The 18,693-nt window shown below is 37.3% G+C and overlaps 1 protein-coding gene across 7 annotated transcripts in view; it reads right to left on the bottom strand.

Moving 5' to 3' along the window:
* Positions 1 to 18,693, bottom strand: part of Mindy3 (MINDY lysine 48 deubiquitinase 3) — a 73,973-nt gene that overhangs the window by 33,348 nt on the left and 21,932 nt on the right. For 5 of the 7 annotated variants that reach the window (XR_001579445.3, XM_006985925.4, XM_016004515.3 and 2 more), the window contains 4 exons: positions 18,261 to 18,334; positions 17,017 to 17,096; positions 7,384 to 7,454; positions 2,131 to 2,211 (listed from right to left, as the gene is read on the bottom strand). Coding sequence is in view for 6 of the 7 variants with exons in the window: in XM_006985925.4 (XP_006985987.1) it covers positions 2,131 to 2,211; positions 7,384 to 7,454; positions 17,017 to 17,096; positions 18,261 to 18,334 (306 nt within the window). In the remaining variant the exon portion in view is untranslated. The remainder of the gene's footprint in view (positions 1 to 2,130; positions 2,212 to 7,383; positions 7,455 to 17,016; positions 17,097 to 18,260; positions 18,335 to 18,693) is intronic. The other 2 variants (XM_016004516.3, XM_042278088.2) reach the window with 2 other exon arrangements.

The following is an 18,693-nucleotide window of genomic DNA, read 5'->3' as shown; positions in this document are numbered from 1 at the left end:
CCTGCTCCATGAGCAGAAATGGATGCCTGCTATTGTAAATCTGACCAAGAATCCATGGCTGGGAAGATTAGAGGCCTCAGGTGTCCTGTAGCAAATTTCCATCTTAGAAGTTCCTTAAGACTCAGGATATTCTAAAGACAGAATTTTTAAACATCTCAGCTTTTCAAAACTCAGATAAATTCCCATGGTATTATGGACCTGAGCTTTGTCAAGACTCACCCTCTTGAAAATTTCTGAGTGTGGAAACTTTAGCCATAGCCTCCTGCATTAGGATACATACCTCACAAAAGCAAGAACAATATCTGTTTAACACTGCTCTCACAGCAGCTGGCAGAACTCCAGGCACAAACTATTCCTGGAAGACATCGGATAACTGAGCCCAGGAAGAAATGAACACACCTGCAGCCTACATATAGTGCATGAGGAATCCAACCATTTGCAGACAAGAAACAATGCTTCCTTATAGGCTGCTGACATCTATGAGCAAAGAGCAAACAGGTCTAACTCCAACCAGTAAAAACCCAGAACACGAGACACAGAGCCAGTTTTATAGAAATAATTTCATAGAACAATTTTATATAAATTTACAGTTTATTTCTAATAAACTCTTGGGGGGAAAAAAAACTTATGTTCTTTTGTTTCCTTGGCGTCAATTATACAGAGTGAATAAATTAACCACAAAATAGACAAAAATCCAAAACAAAACAAAATAATAGCCAAAATATGGCCAAAAATGATAGTTCAAAATATAGAAGCATTTTTAAAAAGATCAAACCAAAAAGTGAATGTTTTCTTTTATAATCCCAACAGCAAAACTTCCAGCATTTTTATGTAGCAAAGAATATACAAATACTTCATATTTTAAAATGTCTAAAATTGGGCCCAATAAATGTTAATGATTTAATTTACTATTTATGTAAGTTTCCACTGGGGCAGGAAGCCTCAGTCTGATAGCATTAGCCCTGGCTATATAATGAGACCCCAAGTGCCCCCATCTCCACAAATTCACTTGTATAGTTCTATGTCAGTTTTCCTAAAGAAGAGGGTCAGAGATCAATAACTGTTTAAAAAACACATTTAGTGTAAATTTAGCCTGCTTTTCTTTTCCAGAAGTACATACTGAGGAAATGTGTGTCCAGAATCATAGTTTTCTGTTTTTGAGTTTGATTTCATCCTCCCTATTTTGAGAGGGAAATGAACAGCAAGTTTCAGACTCAAAACAATGTATCAGGATGGCCTGTATTTTCACACAGGTACACTTATGGCCCGTCTGTGTTAAAGTAACATGTACTTTAATTTAGATCTGTAAGCTGGACTTTGGCCAACACAATAAAAGCAGGAAGAAAATAAATAAAACTTGAGATTATCAGTTCAGTGAAATTTAAACAATTCTTAAAGAAGCAATCTTACACTAGAAAAAGCATGCTACAAAGTCTCCTGGAATAATTAGAAAAGTGCACTTGGAGCAAGAGACCTTGAATATATATATCCCCAATAGTCCAACATTTGACAGTTTGTTCTTAATAGCATCAGAGATGTCTAATAACTGTTTGCTGAATAATCAATGTGCCCACTGTGGTAACAAATGCTCAGATTTACTGAGCGCTCGTCTTGTGCTAGGCACTGCTCAGTATTTTAGATTCAAGGCTGACAACACTTCTAAGAACTAGGTACTACTATCAAGTCCTACTTTGAACACAGAGGAAAAGTGGCCAGGGGATGTTGGGAAGAAGTATGGCTAGGGTTTAAATGAAGGTATCTGATGGCAAAATTTCCCGACTGTGGAAAATATTATGGCTTCTTAAGAAGTAAGATTTAGAAATAGTTCTATATAAGAATCTAAAAACCAAAGTTGTTTCTTCCATATCTCAGTGATTTCTGGACAAAATAAAAAACCCAGAGCTCTGAAGTTAGCAGAGATAAAGGCATGAAGGAGTTTACTGAGATTACTCTAAATTTAGAGCAAAGTAACAGTGTTGTCTGTAATGGGAAGTGATAAGATATTTTGGAAACATTGCATTTATCACTGGTTGGACTATCATCTGAACAAAGATCAAACTTAATATGGACTTACAGTATTACCTGTTGCCTCATATCATTCTGAAGAAAACAAAGTCCCTACAAGCCTACCTTGGCAAAAAACACGGTGAGGTGAGTTTCGCTGCCAACAATCCAAATAGGGAATTTTGGAGATTTCAAGTAAGAACCAACCTAGAATAAATTCAGCAAAGTAAAACAAATAAATGAAAAAATTTATGATGCCCCTTAAATATTTGTTCAGAATTATGTGAAACATAACAAAGGTATCTAATTAACATTTCTTATCCACAGGGGTTAAATGTTGAGTACAGAAGGGAACTATTCCTAAACTGACATTGCATCTTTAAACCAGAACAAAGCAATGTAGATCTTAGTGGATACACATGCATCGTGAGGACTTTAGCTCAAGAACTCAGTCTCAGATTTTGCTACATTTCCCAGATAGAAGGGTTACCTTAGTAATTTCAACTCGGCACAAAGTTAGTCATAAATTTAGAATTACTTCATATGGTAATAATTGTAAATCAATGACCAAGATAAGGGCACCCTTTTTCTTAAAGAGTTTAGGCTAATACAATAACTTCCCCTAAGAAAAAGTTTAGTCTATAAAGGACTCCTGCATGAAAAGTTCAAGGTTCTACAACATACACAGTATTTTGTTTCTGTTTTTTGAGACAGGGTTTCTCTGTACCTTTGGAGCCTGTCCTGAAACTTGATCTGTAGACCAGGTTGGTCTTGAACTCACAGAGATCTGCCCATCTCTGCCACCCAGGTGCTAGGATTAAAGGTGTGTACCACCACTGCCCAGGCCATACATAGTATCTTTAAAATAAAAAGCTATACTTACAGTTTGCCTGCAAGGTCATATATATACAAGTATGTGCCCCCCCCAAAAGGTTTTAATTCTCTATATAAGACTGTGCCAAAAACTTGCATTTTATTTGTAACTGAGATAAAAAGTGCATTTTGAACAAGTAAGACAAATTCACACAATCCATCATTCCATACTTCCACGAAAACACTTCCCTTAAAATCAACTAATCTTAAAAATAACCAATCGAGTTTGCTTTCCTGTCTCATTCAGACTGACTATAACCAGGCAACTCTAAGAAGTGACTTGTGGCACTCGGGCCATTATTCTTCCCTATTCAGCCAGCAGCCATGCTCCAGCACCACCACGGCCCTGGGGAGTTTACAAGAGAGGTGGAAGGCAGGAACTCTTGTATCCATGGGCAGAAGACTCAGTTCCTTTGTCCTGTGAAAGCAGGGACAAGTTGATGTGCTAACATGAGACAGAAAACTGGTCAAGTAGGAAGGCTTCTTTGAGGACAGCAGAGACGGAAATGAGCGAAGAAAGGATAGCTAGTGCTCAGTTCGTGTCCATTGGGGCTGGAGAGATGAGCAACAGAGATTGCACTCTAACTGGAGCAGAGAGGTGCACAGTGGCAGGCCCTGGCCTGAACCTAAGCACCAACTACAGAGCTAGAATCACAGACAGGGAGGGGTCCTGACTCTAGACTAAGACTCTACCACACAGTGGACAGTCAAGACACTGCTTCATTTCCCTTAGAAAAAGCATGTGCATTTCACTTAAGGCAGAGGTTTTAAAAAAAAAAAAAAAGGTGAAAATTTATAGTAGAAACAAAGGATAAATGAATGCTGAACTAACAGTTGTTTTTATTTTTTAAGGTGTATTTATTTATTATGTATACAGCATTTTGCCTGCATGTATTCAGAGGCCAGAAGAGGGCACCAGATCTCATTATAGATGGTTGTAAGCCACCATGTGGTTGCTAGGAATTGAACTCAAGACCTCTGCAAGAACAGCCAGTGCTCTTAACCTCTGAGTCATCTCTCCAGCAATTATTTTGGTGTATTTTATATTAAAAAAAATCACTAGAGAAAATAATATTATCCTTATTTTGGAACTCAAACTGGTAACTCTCCAATAGTTGAACAGAGAATTACGATGTGGCCATGTAATTTCACTCCTAAGTACACAGTAATATAAAAACATATGCCTATAAAGAATGTGCAGACAAATGTTCACAGTAGCTAAATTGGTAATTATCACTCTAAAGTATTAAATCTGAACCATTAAGAATGTTAATCAATTCTTCATGACAGAAGCTAAATTTAAAGTTTTACAATATTAAGGGGTTCTTTAAAATGTATAATTTCAAACATTCATCAATTGATGGCTGGAGAAAAATCGACACATTATAAAACAGCGTGATTTCAACACAAAAAGGAAGGAAGAGTTCATGTTTTCCACCTTGGTTGTGGTAATAGTGAATGGGTGGAGGAGCCCATGAAGCCAGAAAGCAGAGCTGTAATGTTTAGAGCGAGGGAAGAAGGAAGTGACTGCTAGGTCAGTTTCTTTTGGGGGTGAGGAAAACCTTCCAGAATTCGATAAGGATGATGGTTGTCCATCCTTACAAACACAGCAAAATCACGGAACTGTATACATCAACATAGTGATATTTATGATAATGTTATTTCTTATTTATTGGTGTTTCAAGACGAGGATTTCTCTATATAACAGCTCTGCCTGTCCTGGAACTCACTCTGTAGAACAGGCTGGCTCGAACTCAGAGATACATCTGCCTCTGCCTTCTGAGTGCTGGGATTAAAGGCGTGTGCCACCACCCACCTGGCTCTTTTTTTTTTCTTTTCTTCTCCTGAGACAGGGTTTCTCTGTATAGCAGCTCTGGCTGTCCTGGAACTCTGTAGACCAAGCTGGCCTTGAACTCACAGAGATCCACCTGCCTCTACCTCCTCAGTGCTAAAGGCATGTGCAACCACTGCTGGCTCTTATCTTTAAATACAGTTAAAAACACAGTTCTTTCTGTGTGTGTGTGTGTGTGTGTGTGTGTGTGTGTGTATAGGAGGGTTATAAATAGGTACCACTTCATTTATGTTCCTATATGTGTTCAAAATAAGTAAAACGGTAATTTCATTATTAGAAAGCAATCTGCTACACTATCAAATGGAGAAATGTTTAGATTCATAACACTTCTGCCATTTCCCTATCTGGAGACATGATATATATATATATATGTGTGTGTGTGTGTGTGTGTGTGTGTACATACACACACACACACACATACACACACACATATATATATATAGTTGACTGAGAACATACATACTGATGAACTTACACACAGCATTTTAGAAACTCACAGCTCAGTTTTGATGCCCTAGTTATTATAAACCAGTCAGTCTGCTTTAAGGACAGCTGATTAAATGCATACCGCACCATTCTTTTCACAGCCCTCACACTGCAGGATCAGCCTATTTGTCTGTATGTCAGGACCCAGACAAATAGTTACAGCCTTACAGCGTAGAGCCCAGTGGAGTTATTCAAATCAGCACATCATAAAAGCATAGGGAACCCAGCTAACTCCATCCCACTTGCCATGTATAATCTGTGCCTGAAGCTCCAGCTTGCTGCTACCCTGTCCCTAGGGTAGAAGCCACTGGTGGCTCAGGTGTCAGCTCTCTTTACCTCTTATTTATAAGCAACAGTGCACTGGGGCATTAGAAGAACCCTGTAGGAGTCTAACACCATCAGGGAAAAGAAGGGAAAACAAATTCAACATTGGAAAAAAAAAAAAGTACACAGCCACCAGAGTAGTCAGTCATTTCCTAGGAAATAATGTGAGAGCAACTGAGGGTGGGCTGGAAAGACAGCTCAGCTGCTAAAGGCTAGACTCACAACCAACACTGTAAGAGTAACTGAAGAAATGTCCGGAAATACATTTCCTGATACAACTTCAAACCAACCCAAGGGAAGAGTCAGCCATTCTTTTAGGAGCTGGGGCATTCTACACAGAAACAGAGAGTACTAAGGTCTACCAGGCAGGAAAGAGCTGAATGTGTCTGGCAAATGACAGGCCACCGGTGTGGCTGGACACAGCAATGGAGTGGGCAACACCGACCATAATGACAGGATCCAGATGAAGACTTCACAGGTGACACAGTTATGGGGTTTAACTGAGAAATGTCCTCCTTAAGTGTGTGTATCTGAACACTTTGCCCCCAAATGGTAGTGCTGTTGGGAGTTTGCCAAAGCTTCAGGAGGTAGACCCTTGCTGAAGGATGTATATCACTGGAAGCCAGTTTTAGAGTTTATAGCCTTGGCCCACTTGCTGCTCTCTCTTCCTGTGGGTAATGATCTCTCTGCTTCTAGCTCCTCTAACAATGACATGTCTTCCTAACATGATGGACACTCTCTGGAACTGTAAGTCAAAATAAATCCTTTTTCCTTAGACACTTTGGGGGTCATGGTATTTTATCACAGCAACAAAAAAACTAAACAAAAAATTTAAATATTTCAGAATATAAAATCACCATAATTTGGTCACATGAAAAATAAGTGTGTGTGTGAAGGGGGTAGTGATCATAGGTGCACACTTTCCTCCAGGAAAATGAGTATGTGTATGGATTGGGTATAGGGAAACACAGTTTGAATCTCTGGTTGCCAGGCTGTCTTTGAATGATGTTAATTTATATAAATAAAATGACTGAAATAAAGGTGTCACTATTGTTTATAGTTACTACTTACAAGTAAGGCTAGAATAGATCCTGCATAGTTCTTACACCTACATCATCTCTGTTTATGTGTTGTCATGAAGGAAAAGATGATATCTTGACAAACAGGAGCAGGAACAGTAATGAGTGCACTCTCTTTTCTCTCTCTCTCTCTCTCTCTCTCTCTCTCTCTCTCTCTCTCTCTCTCTCACACACACACACACACACACACACACACACACACATACACGAGAAAGAGAGAGAGAGAGAGAGAGAGAGAGAGGGAAGCAAGAGAGAGGACAAGATTTATGTTACTAATAATCATCACCATCAGAAACACTGTATGAAATAAACATTTAAAATAAACACACAAATCTACATCATTCTTTGTCTAAGAATATGGCCTCTTTTAAGTGAGAATACGAGAGTAAACTTCATTTAAAACCACTTGCAATATTTAATGGTTATTGAGGACTGCACATTAAGGTGCCTCAAATCAAAAATGAAGGTTCAAGACAGATCCTAATCCCAGCACACATGTTAAAACAGCTTAAAAATTTATAGTCAAACATATATATTTCCATTTTTTATATTACTTTGTTCTGTGCTCTATCACCCATCCCCTTCACAGGAAAATGAGAATGATTAGCTGGCTTACTTTCTTAACACTTTGTCAGTTTAGGTTGGGAGTTCAGCAAGGAAGTACGACAGTGATGAGTGGTTAACAGATGGAAGTTGAAGTTCGTTACCCAAGAATGAAAACACTGTCCACAGGATGAACACACTCAAGTCCTTGAAGACATTTACCTTACAATATCGTAACGCTTCCATCAATGTTAAGAATCCTACAGCTGCTTGTTCACGGATACCGAGAAGTTCTGCAAAAAAATAAACAAAACCAAATTTAGCACTGCATTAGTATATATGAGTCTGAGTAGTGTATATGTGTGCATAAATATATTTATATTCAAACCATGCCAAAATGCTTTCTTTCACCTACAACTATCTTTAAAGCTTTGCACATATTCATTAATATACTGGTATAAAACACTACTCACATATAGATGGCCCTGACGTGGTAGTAATGGCTTTTCATAGCTAATGTACACTAAGTAGAACTCTAATACATTAGGACCATAAACATAGATTAAAAAACTTTTTCTCAAGTACAATTTCTAACATGAAAAGTATTACTATCTACAAGTAAAATCTCTTTGGAATCTTCAATAAATGTTAGGGATATTAAGAGTATAAAATAAAACTATTTTAGTTTTTGGATTGCAGCAACTCTGGGGTAGGGGTAGCAGCAAATGCAGAGATGGGTAGAAATGATACTCTATAGTTAGCAAATATCCATCTCCTTTTCCTCCGAAATGTAAGAGTAACAAAATCTTCCTATTCAAAGACAAACACATGTTGAGAACCAGGTTCTACAATTTTATTTCTAAAAGCAATTACCACCACCTAGTGTCACAACTAGATACTACATGATCTATTTCCTTGGGTTTAGCTAAATGTCTACAATGGTACATTTAAAATATCACGCTACTAAATACAGAAAATTAGGCCTTTATAAATCTTGGTGATAAAGTCTTCAGATCTGGTCAAGAATCACATGCTCAGGTATCTGGTTTAAATGATCCCTTTTTCCCCCCCTCCTGATTTTTTTTTTTTTTTTTTGAGTCTCAAGGTGCCTCAATGTACTTTGTAGCTGAGGATAGCCTTGAACTCCTGATTGTCCTGTCTCTACCTTCTAAGTTCTGGGATATAGGAATACACTACTATGACTAGCATTAGACAATAATATTTCAAATGTACTATTCTCACTCCTCCAAACAGGATATATATTTAATATGACCTTCTTAGATTAAGTTATCAATCAAAATATACCTAATTTATATTTATACCACACAGTAAGACAGTGAGGATATATTTTCACATCATTTATAGAACTTATTTGTATTAGTTTTTCTATAAAAGTCTCATAGTCTTTACCCTTTGCTTGCAAGAAACTGGTAATTTTATGACTATTTTGTCTTTGCCAATAATATCTAAATTGCTGACTGAATTTTCAAAACTGCTATTTAGCTTGACAGCAAGGAAATAAAACTATGCTTTGGCCAAACGGAAATATTCAATTTTATGATTCACAAATAAAAGTTGTATATATAACATGTCCTGAATATGTATTCATTGTAGATTAGCTAAATCAAGCTAATTAATGCCCATATAAGACTTTCTCAAAAAAAAAAAAAAATCAGGAGAAAAAAATATCATCTAAACCAGACACTTGAGCATGAGATTCTTTTTGTTACCTCTTTACATATTTATTACAATCCTGTTCAGCCAAGTTGTAAAATCAGCCTGAATACCCATCAACAGATAAATGGATGAAGAAGGTGTGACCTATACACACAATGGAATTTTGTTCATCTACAAAGAAAAACAAAATTATGTTGTTTGCAAGAAAATGGATGGAATGGAAGATCATGGTGTTAACTGAAAGAGGACAAATACCAAACAAGAAATATCCTGTTTTCTTTCCTATGTGGAATTTAGGGTGTTAAGGGCATGAAAGCAAAAGAGGATTATTAGGGTTGTGTAAAGGAGTGGGGGTGGGAGGCAAAAGAAGAGATGAATACAGTCCAGCTACATCAGAGAGCACGTGATTCCTGACCAGATCTGAATACTTCATCACCAGGAATACATGAAGGCCTCATTCTCTGTCTTTAGTAGCATGATATTTTAAATGTACCTTTGTAGATATTTGAAAACTAATACATACGTATATACATACACACATACACACACACACACACACACACACACACACACATATACATGTGCCTCACATATGTATTTTGAGGGATGACAATATTTAAAGTCTACTCTTGGCAATTTTCAAGCAGAGAACACGTCATTACCTATAGCCAGCATGTTTTACAATAGATTTCTTAAACTTATTCCTTTTAACTGAAATTTGATATCCTCTCACATTCTGCCCAACCCCTCTATCCCACCTCATCATTATTTCACATTACCTTTTGGGGATTACTGACTGGGTATCCTAGTACTTAGGTTAATATTTTCTGTACTACCAACTGTCATCTACAACTGCTGGGGAATTTATAGGAGTCCTCATAGATTTGTCAAATTTGATGCTATTTTGAAAATCAGATAATCATCCTACATGTAGCAAACATACCCTGGGTGTCAAGCCCTATAAAAGAACGTCACAGGTGAAGATGTCTGATCACCTTAAGAGCAGTTTGGTTTGGGCAGCAAAGGACAAGTAGGAAGTAGAAAGTGCCAGGGAAGTAAAATGCTCAGATGAGGTCATGGTCACTTTCAGCAGTGGGAATTCGAAGGTCTCCTTGAACAGGCGGCTTATGAAGTGAGCACATGACTAGACAGGCAGAGGTAGGAAGGACACGTAAGTGTTCAGATACAGGAACAAGACACAGCAGTAGTATTTTGTTCGAGCCCAGGTTTATGATGGGTGGAAAAATGAACTGGGAGGAGATTATGCAGTGTCCTAAGAAAGGTTAAAAAATCCATATTTAAATATAAAAGAGGACTTTTTAAAAAAACAAAAACAACAGTTAAAATAAAAAACAATAATGTACTTGAAAAGCTTGTTTATTTCACTTATAGGAAACATACTTGCAATTTCAGTTTAAAATCTGTTTGTTTAAAGATCTTAATGGAGGCTCTTTCCCAAAAATACACTTAAATATTAAATTTTGTGCTTATACTAGAGAGTTAAGAATGAGTAACCAGCCGGGGGCAGTGGTGGCAAATGTTTGCCTTTAATCCCAGCATTTGGGAGGCAGAAGCAGGAGGATCTCTGTGATTTCAAGGACAGCCTGGTCTGCAGAGCCAGTTCCAGGACAGCCAAGGCTACACAAAGTAACCTTGTCTTGAAAAAACAATGAATAACTATGCCTTAATTTAAATTATATGAGGAAAAGAAAAGTGAAGATCCTTTTAAATCCACTGATGGCTACCTGCTGGATTCCCAAGAAGCTGGACTGCTACTATTGGATAATAGATTTGACAACAACAAATCCCAGGATGCCCACTTTGCATTTCTGTTGGTGTGCTAAAGCATTCTGCCAAAAAGCAATTTAGGGGAGGAAAAATGGTTAGTTGGTTTATACTTCTAGGTCACAACCCATTGTTGTGGGAAGTTAGGGCTGGAACTCAAGCAGAAACCAGGGAGGAAAGTTGCATACTGCCTCACTCTCTTGAACTCCCAGGCTCATACCCAGCTAGCTTTCTTATACATACTGCCCAAGCCCTCCTGTCTAGAGATGGTTCAGTCAGTTCACAGTAGCCTGGGCCTCCTACACCAACCATCAATCAGGAGAGTCACTCACAGACACAGTCACAGGCTGTCTTAGTCACGGTTCTATTGCTGTGAGAAGACACCACAACCAAGGCAACTCCTATAAAAGAAGGCATTTAATTGGAGGCTTGCCTATAGTTCTAGAGGGTAAACAAAACTTCATGGCAGGAAGCAGACAGGCATGGTGCTTGGCAGTAGCTGAGAGCTTTACATCCTGATCAACAGGCAGGAGGCAGTGGGGGGTTAGGGGGAAACAGATGGACACTAGTGTGGACTTTTGAGATCTAAAAGTCCACCACCAATAACTTGCTTCCTCCAAGGCCACACCTACTTCAACAAGGCCATACCCCCTAACCTTCTAATCCTCTAGACCTTTCCAAACAGTTCACCAACTGGTGGCTAAGCATGCAGATCTATGCTTATATGCCATAGGGGTCATTCTCATTCAAACCATCACAGGAGCCAACTTGATTTGTACCATTCCTTAATTACCTGAAGTTCTTTCTTCCTAAGTGACTCTAGGTTGCGTCTAGCTAACAACAAAAACTAACCAGCTCATCATTTACATTTACCTTCCCAACATTGTTTGAAATATACAATCCTATTCACATTAAAAATACATATATATTTACACTACAAAATGACTGATGATCTCAAATGTAGATTAACTAGGAGATCTAACTTCATCTAGCAATCTGGCTCTAGCCAATAAAACATGTTGTTGAAAGTAACACAATTTCAGGATAGCAGCACTCTGATCTATTAATTCTGATAAATCATATTCTTAATTGTAGAGTTCTGAAATGATCATATTCCTTAGAGTTTACATTTCTATATCTCCATGTATCATTAAGTTCATGAGCATCAATTATTCCTTACAATTAACCATTAAATAAATGTATAAAAAAGATGAATGGATAAGACATAATAAAGTAAAACATTTTAAGAAAATACTAATGAATATTAGTTTAATCTGGGGATGATAGAAATACAGAATTGGTACAGGGGAAAGAGCCACCCAAGCCTAACTGAAACAGAAAATATCAAATGACTCTATATTATGGAAGTGAAAACCTTGGGACAAAAGACATCACTAAAAAAAATATATAAGAAAAGGTTGGAGAGATTGCCTGCAGTATAAAAAACTAAAAAATAACTTACAGTGCCCCATAAATTATAATAAAGCAACCCCTCCCTGTAAAATGGCAGATGATGAGAAGAGACAATTCCCAGAGGGCAAAATAGTTAAAATGCTTTTATGTGAATAAACAACTGAGCTCCGATTCATTAGGAAGTAGAACAAATGTCAATTAAAATACATAATCATTTGTCAAAAACTGACCAAATATTAAAGATGGACAAAGTTCAGTTATCATCCAGGATACAGAAAAAAACAGAACTCTACACTCAGAAAGATATGTTGATACATTATTAGTTGTAAGGCATATTTTAGAGATAAAGTTGCTATTAATTAACAGTTTAATAGATATTCCCCCAAAGAGTAAATCTTCTGAGTTAATGTATTAACCAGGATTTGAATTTCTAGGTATATAACAAAGAAAGATAGAAGCACATGCTCTCTCTCACAAAGACTTGCACACAGATGTCCCTAACAGCATTATTCATAACAGACAGGTGGCCATTTCAAATGTCCAGCAATTGATGATAGATGACGATGCATGGCTCACCCACATACTGCAAAATTGCTTGTTCACTGATAAAACTCAAGCACCAGGACAGGGAAACACTGCTCAAAGTAAAAGAAATTTGTCACAAACACCAGACATCGTCCAGTTCTATTTATGTTAAATACCCAGGACATGAAAATTTATAGAAAGAGAAAGCAGATTAGCAGTTGTCAACCTGGAGTAAAGGGAGCTATGGGGAGCTAGTGCTGATGGGACTAGAATTTCTTTATAAGGCAAGGAGGCTATTTCAGATTTGATTGATTTTACATTTTGTTTGACTAGGTGGCATGCATAGTACATAGATTAGATTTCAATAAAGTTATTACTAAGAACAAGTCAATAGTTGACTAAATCTTTAATACACATCTAAATTAAGAAATCAATCCTGCAGGAACATTGAATAGGATTGACTCACACACAGTGTTTCTTACCGATTTGTTTTGCAGTAGTCAAACTGGAAACCATCTACATGCTCACCCAAGGTAAACTGCTCAAGGCAAAAGACACACATGACAATTCAAACACTAATAACCTTAGTAAATAAAGGTGAAAAATGCCTTGTTTACCCTTCACTGAATATTCCCAGGTCACACCTAATATCTACTTTCTCTTCTACTAACAGAGGAGTGATTACTGCTAGGTAAACAAAACAAAACAAAATCACAAGAAAGAACCCAAAAACCTAGTAGCCTTATCAGTGAGAGCCACTGTAAGTCAATCCCACTTGCCTTCTTCATTAGATTACTAAACTCAATAACAGCTCTTTACTCCTTGGGGCAGTTAATTCACACCTTTTTTTGTCTTTGTACATTTTTCTATGTTCACTTAGACCCTCAGTAAACTTCCATATCTTGAATTTTCTAAGTTGAATGAAGACTGTTTCTTTTCCTTGTTGCATGTAATTTCTTTAAAAGAACGTGCATCTCCCAAGACTACATCACACTCATATTCCTGTTTCCGGCTGCTCTTTTAAAACTGGCTCTTTTCCCTATGTACAGCAGAGGCAACCTCTAATAATTAAAACAAAAACCACGCAGCCCATCAGAGGCCTCACTTCTATCAGCTCACCTGCAAAATCCTTGCCCAAACTGCTGAAGAGCAAGTCCCTTATCAGGTGATTTGTATCTCAACTACCTTACTAAAGACAGGCCTTACTCTTAGCCCCATTCTCCGGGAATGAGACTTCACAGTTTATTTTCCAACTCTATACTGTGGACAAGGACCTCTGGATTAACTTCTAGGTGGGCAAACATATCTTTGAGGGTGACTAGCACTGAAATGTAGTACTAATGGCAGTATATGACAAGGATCAAGCATAGTGTAAAAATACACATGTCTTTAAGGGCTTTCCCATGCTTTATGTGTTGATTAAAGCAGTATGTTTGATCAAAATTTTGATAATTACCTGCACTTTACCCTTACTTCTAACATGAGGAGTCCTACAAGTTCTATCTCCTGTAGACTCTACCACAGAGGTAGACTGATCTATCATTCCAAATTTTAGTATAAGTGCTGCTGAAGTGAGCACAAGGTGGGCTGATTTAGGAGGAGGATATTCTACAGAGAACAAGCAGAGGCCGTGGCATGGTTAGAAGTCCTGTTGGTTTAATCTCTGCTGTTTCACTTTGGACAAATTAATAATCACCCAAGCTTCAGTTTCTTTAGCCATATTGAGGTTAAAAAGATATATCCAAAACATACTGCTTGTAGGGAGGAAATAAACACTCTGTTCTTTTCTCCATCCTGTGCCACTGTCTATCACTGTCTGGTACCTTTCCCACTGTTGAAGCTGTATGCCATAGCTTTCAACTCGTGATTCTACTCCAAGAATTCTACAACTGACAGCATCGTTTTCTTCTAGATTTTACTGTGTTATTTCTCTGCTCAATGCTTACAATGATTCCTTTTCTAATACTTACCAACTAGGAGTCAATATGGCATTTAGTAGCCTCTGTGTTTTCACTCAAGCCTATGCTGATACAGTCTTTCCTTTGACCAGGGTTCATCACAATGTTTTGGTTCTCAAACCCGGCTGCACAGCAGAATCACCGAGGAGAAGTCTTAAGTTTTATGTCCATGTCCCAACACCTCTCCAAATGATGTACACTGCTTTATGCTTTATTCAGTCTTTCTGTCTGTCTCCCTGTCTAAACAATAAAATGTGTGTGCTTCCCCAAACACCCTCTCGCTCATGCTCTCCGTCCCCATTAAAATTCCAGTGTCTCTACGCCAACATAAACACGAGAAAAGCTTCCTTCTCCTTCAGCATTTGTCTAGTTCTTATTTCAGCACGTCTCCTTTCACCACACAGCAAATACCTATGTACATGTCCTCATCCACCTAAACCATGTGGATAAGCATTTGACAGAAAATCGAGTTTTCCTACGAGCCCAGGAAGACATTACAGAACTCTTAGTATTTACAATAGCCATCTGAAGAATGTATTACTTCCACATAAAAGGAAATTAAGTAAGGGAAGTGATTTGTCTGAGTGTTTGAAAACTACTACATAATTTCTCATTTATGTTCCATACTTCCTACGATGTTGTCTAAGCCAGAAATACACACAGTAAATGCTGAATAAATGTATGGATTTTTTTTTATGTTTAAACATATGAAAGCAGAACTGAGTTCAAGTCAACATTCCTAAAGACTGAGGGGAAAATTTAAGTACACTTGGGCAATTTTTTTTTTCCTGAAATAACCCTATCTTCTAACTATGGCTTAGTTTTGATCCTTAAACTGTACTTTAAAGTATCCACAGTAAAACAACAGTCCCAAACAGCAGTACTTCAAGAATCAGAAAAGAATGCATTTGCATATACCAGGAACCAAGGTACTGATGAACAAATTCTGTAAATGAGGTAAAACTCAAAATATTAAGAGCCTATGAACCTAGGGGAGGATCTGGGTTTTGTAGTATGATAACCTGAGAGTGAGAGAGGGCAGAATGCACAGGAAATTGAACCAGGATAACTTAGTAACGAACTAAAGACTAATAGTTATGGCCACAGCAGTCAGCAGTAAGTAGCAATGATAAGGGCCGGAGGGGGGATAGGTGAGAAGAGACACGTAAGCCACAGTTCCTTCTCTAGTTATTTGACATTGCAGCAGATACCTCAGAGACCAGAAACCTTTGCAGGGAGGGAGGAATCAAGGAAATTGCGCATTCCACAAGAGAGACCGGCACTTTAGCCAGCAGGATCACATGCTTCTCCATCAAAACCAGAATGGCAAGTCCTTAGGATGTGCTTGAACAGAGAGCAGAACAAGACAGAGCACTTGTGGGTCGTGCATCCAAGCAGTCAGCAAGGCTGGGCTCTTCTTCCGACTTCCCCACGAAGTGAGTTACACTGCACACATCACCTAGTGTAGGAAGTCAGGCTCTTCATTTCCAAACAGCACAGTGGGAGGTTGTATTGTGTTCTGTGAATTCTGGAGTTCTGTAATTTTTACTCAAATTTTTCTTAACATTGTATTTTCTTTTTTTTATGAATTAGCTATATAAATTTCTAAAATTTGAGGAAAATTTAAATTAAAAGTTAAGAATCATTCATATAAATGAAAAGTAGTAACATTTTCTCAAAATGTAATATATTCTCTGTCATTTGGTAACCATTCTGTCAAAGACCAAATTAGGGCGAAAACATAAATTTGCCTAGGAACAGGAACTATGAAGCTTCATGTCCTATGATAGACATTTCAGTAAAAGGTTTATTGCAATTATTCCATAAAAGTGAAATGACTACACAAAAGAATTCCATCTGTCCAGTAAGAAACTGAAGGGGATTTAATTCATAAATGTACATCAGTTCTGCTTAAGTGAATGGACTGGCTAGTGTGCTTTATTTGATGTTTGTGACAACATAAGAAGCTACTGAAATAAAATAACTGAAACCAGAAATGGAAATGTTGTTGAAAGGGTAAGTAGATGTAAAGCCATAGAAAACAAAATCTGTTCAGCATATTACAGTGTATATTAAAAGTAATATAGAAAAACTCAGGATACTGTCAAAGCAAGTAATTCAATTACTTTATAATTTCCCATAACTTCCAGCACTGAATGCAGTGAATACTGTCCCTGGACAAATACCCCTATGTTACATCTACTAAGAGACAGATTACCATTTCTAAAGTTAGCACCACAGTCCCAATAACAAACCAGAGAAAACCAAAGCCTTGAGGATCGAAGCCTGACCAAGCTCATTAGGTACCCAAGATAGCTTGCTTCCAAAAATCTACACTTTAATGTTATGGTGTCTTGGAAACCATGAAGGGTTCTTCTAACAGAAAGCACTTACCTTAACATCCACATAATGTAGAGCCGTTAAATAGATGAATATCAATCTCCCATATTTTACTAAAATATTAATCATTTGAGGCCATAGCAAAGAACATACTTACGCATTCCTGAGCACTCTCTATCACCATCCCATACATTAGAAACTGCATGTCCCGTCAGTAGGAGGTTAATTAAGCTTTGGCTATCAATAAAAATTAAATATCAGTTAAAACAGGCATAAAACTAGTTCTTCAAATCAAGTAATTCCTACAATAGTTTCTTAATGACTTTTCCCATTCAATCCGTTAAAACACAAAATGAGAGGAAACCTTCATTTCCCTTTTCTGGCTGGCCTTGGTGAGGGCCTTAGTGCTGAACCACAATGGCATCTATCCCATAATTACAGAAACCTAGCAACTTTAAGATGGCACAACTTTAAGTGGGTAAAAATTAGTCTGTTTTTCAGTGTTTACATTTATTTTTATATATAATAATTTTGGAATTATAATCATTAAAAAAAATAATCATTTTCCCCTTCCCTTTCCTTCTTTCAACCTCTCCCATATACCTCTTTGCTCTCAAATTAATTGCCTCTTTTTAATAAATTGTTGTCACATATATTTACACACGCGCACACACACGCACGCACACTTTCATAAGCATGTGCATGATTTTAGGGCTGACTACTTGGTATGGAGAACCAATTGAGACTGGAAACCTTACTACCTGGCTAGTGAAGTCATGGGTCTTGGAGAAGAACTTACAAAAGCTCACTTTACTAAATCAGCATAATCCTTAACTACATTTAAAATATTTATTCTTATACATACAATTCTCACCCCCCCCAAAGAAACTTCACTTTGTAATAGATGGAGAACATCACAATTACATTTAATATGTACTCTGATAGAGGATAGGTGAATGTTAACAACTAAAGCAGACATATCTAAAAAGGACTTGTATGAGAATAGATTAATTTTCACCATTCTATTCCTATAGTATTTAAAATAAGCTAAAAAATAGAAAAGGATTGTTTAACTCAAAAAGAAACTAGCACAGATAGGTAAGAAAATATTTATTTCTAAGTTAATGTAAGTTTAGCCTTTTTAAAGAATATATAAGTGGATATAATGGAGGCTTTGCTAAAATATCTTGACAAGATATTTGTCATAATAACAGTCATTTGTAAACAACTGGAAACCAGATGTCAACACTGGCCACACACGGCAAACACTGGCTAGAGCCGTGCAATGTCTGCAGCTCAGGGCTAGTCAAGCCCAGACTTGTATTGCCAGTACACTTTTCAGAAACTCTCCCACTCCTAAAGTCTAAAGTTCAGTAAGAGACAGCAGACTGAAACCTTTACCTGCCATGCCCGTACACAGGGTCTATCAAAGGCTCATTTGCATCTTCAATGGAATTCTTTATATTTTCAATGCCCTAAAGAAACCAAGATTTCATTAACCTCATTTTAAAACTAAAGTACAAAGTATGATCAGTTTGGAGTATATGTTAATAAAATACTATTCAAATTACCCAGACTTGAAGTGGGGATACATTTGACATGGTAAGAAGTAGCTCCCCAAAGATTACTTTACATCTTTCATGGGCTCTATAAAGGGCAGTAAGGGACTCATAGGTAGTAAGTCTAATGTTGGTTAATGGGACAGAGAACAATTTACAAGAGAGAAGAGGAAATTATTTAATATGAAAGTTAATATTTATTTAACTTCAGGCTAAACTAAATTAAAACCTAACATACCTACTAAGAAAACTAATTCTACTTTAGATCATTTCAA

Source organism: Peromyscus maniculatus, chromosome 5 (genome assembly GCF_049852395.1).
Source record: "Peromyscus maniculatus bairdii isolate BWxNUB_F1_BW_parent chromosome 5, HU_Pman_BW_mat_3.1, whole genome shotgun sequence".
In the NCBI taxonomy this organism is placed as follows: Eukaryota; Metazoa; Chordata; class Mammalia; order Rodentia; family Cricetidae; genus Peromyscus; species Peromyscus maniculatus.
The sequence above is the reverse complement of the archived record's forward strand: the minus strand, read 5'-3'. Positions and strand labels throughout refer to the sequence as shown.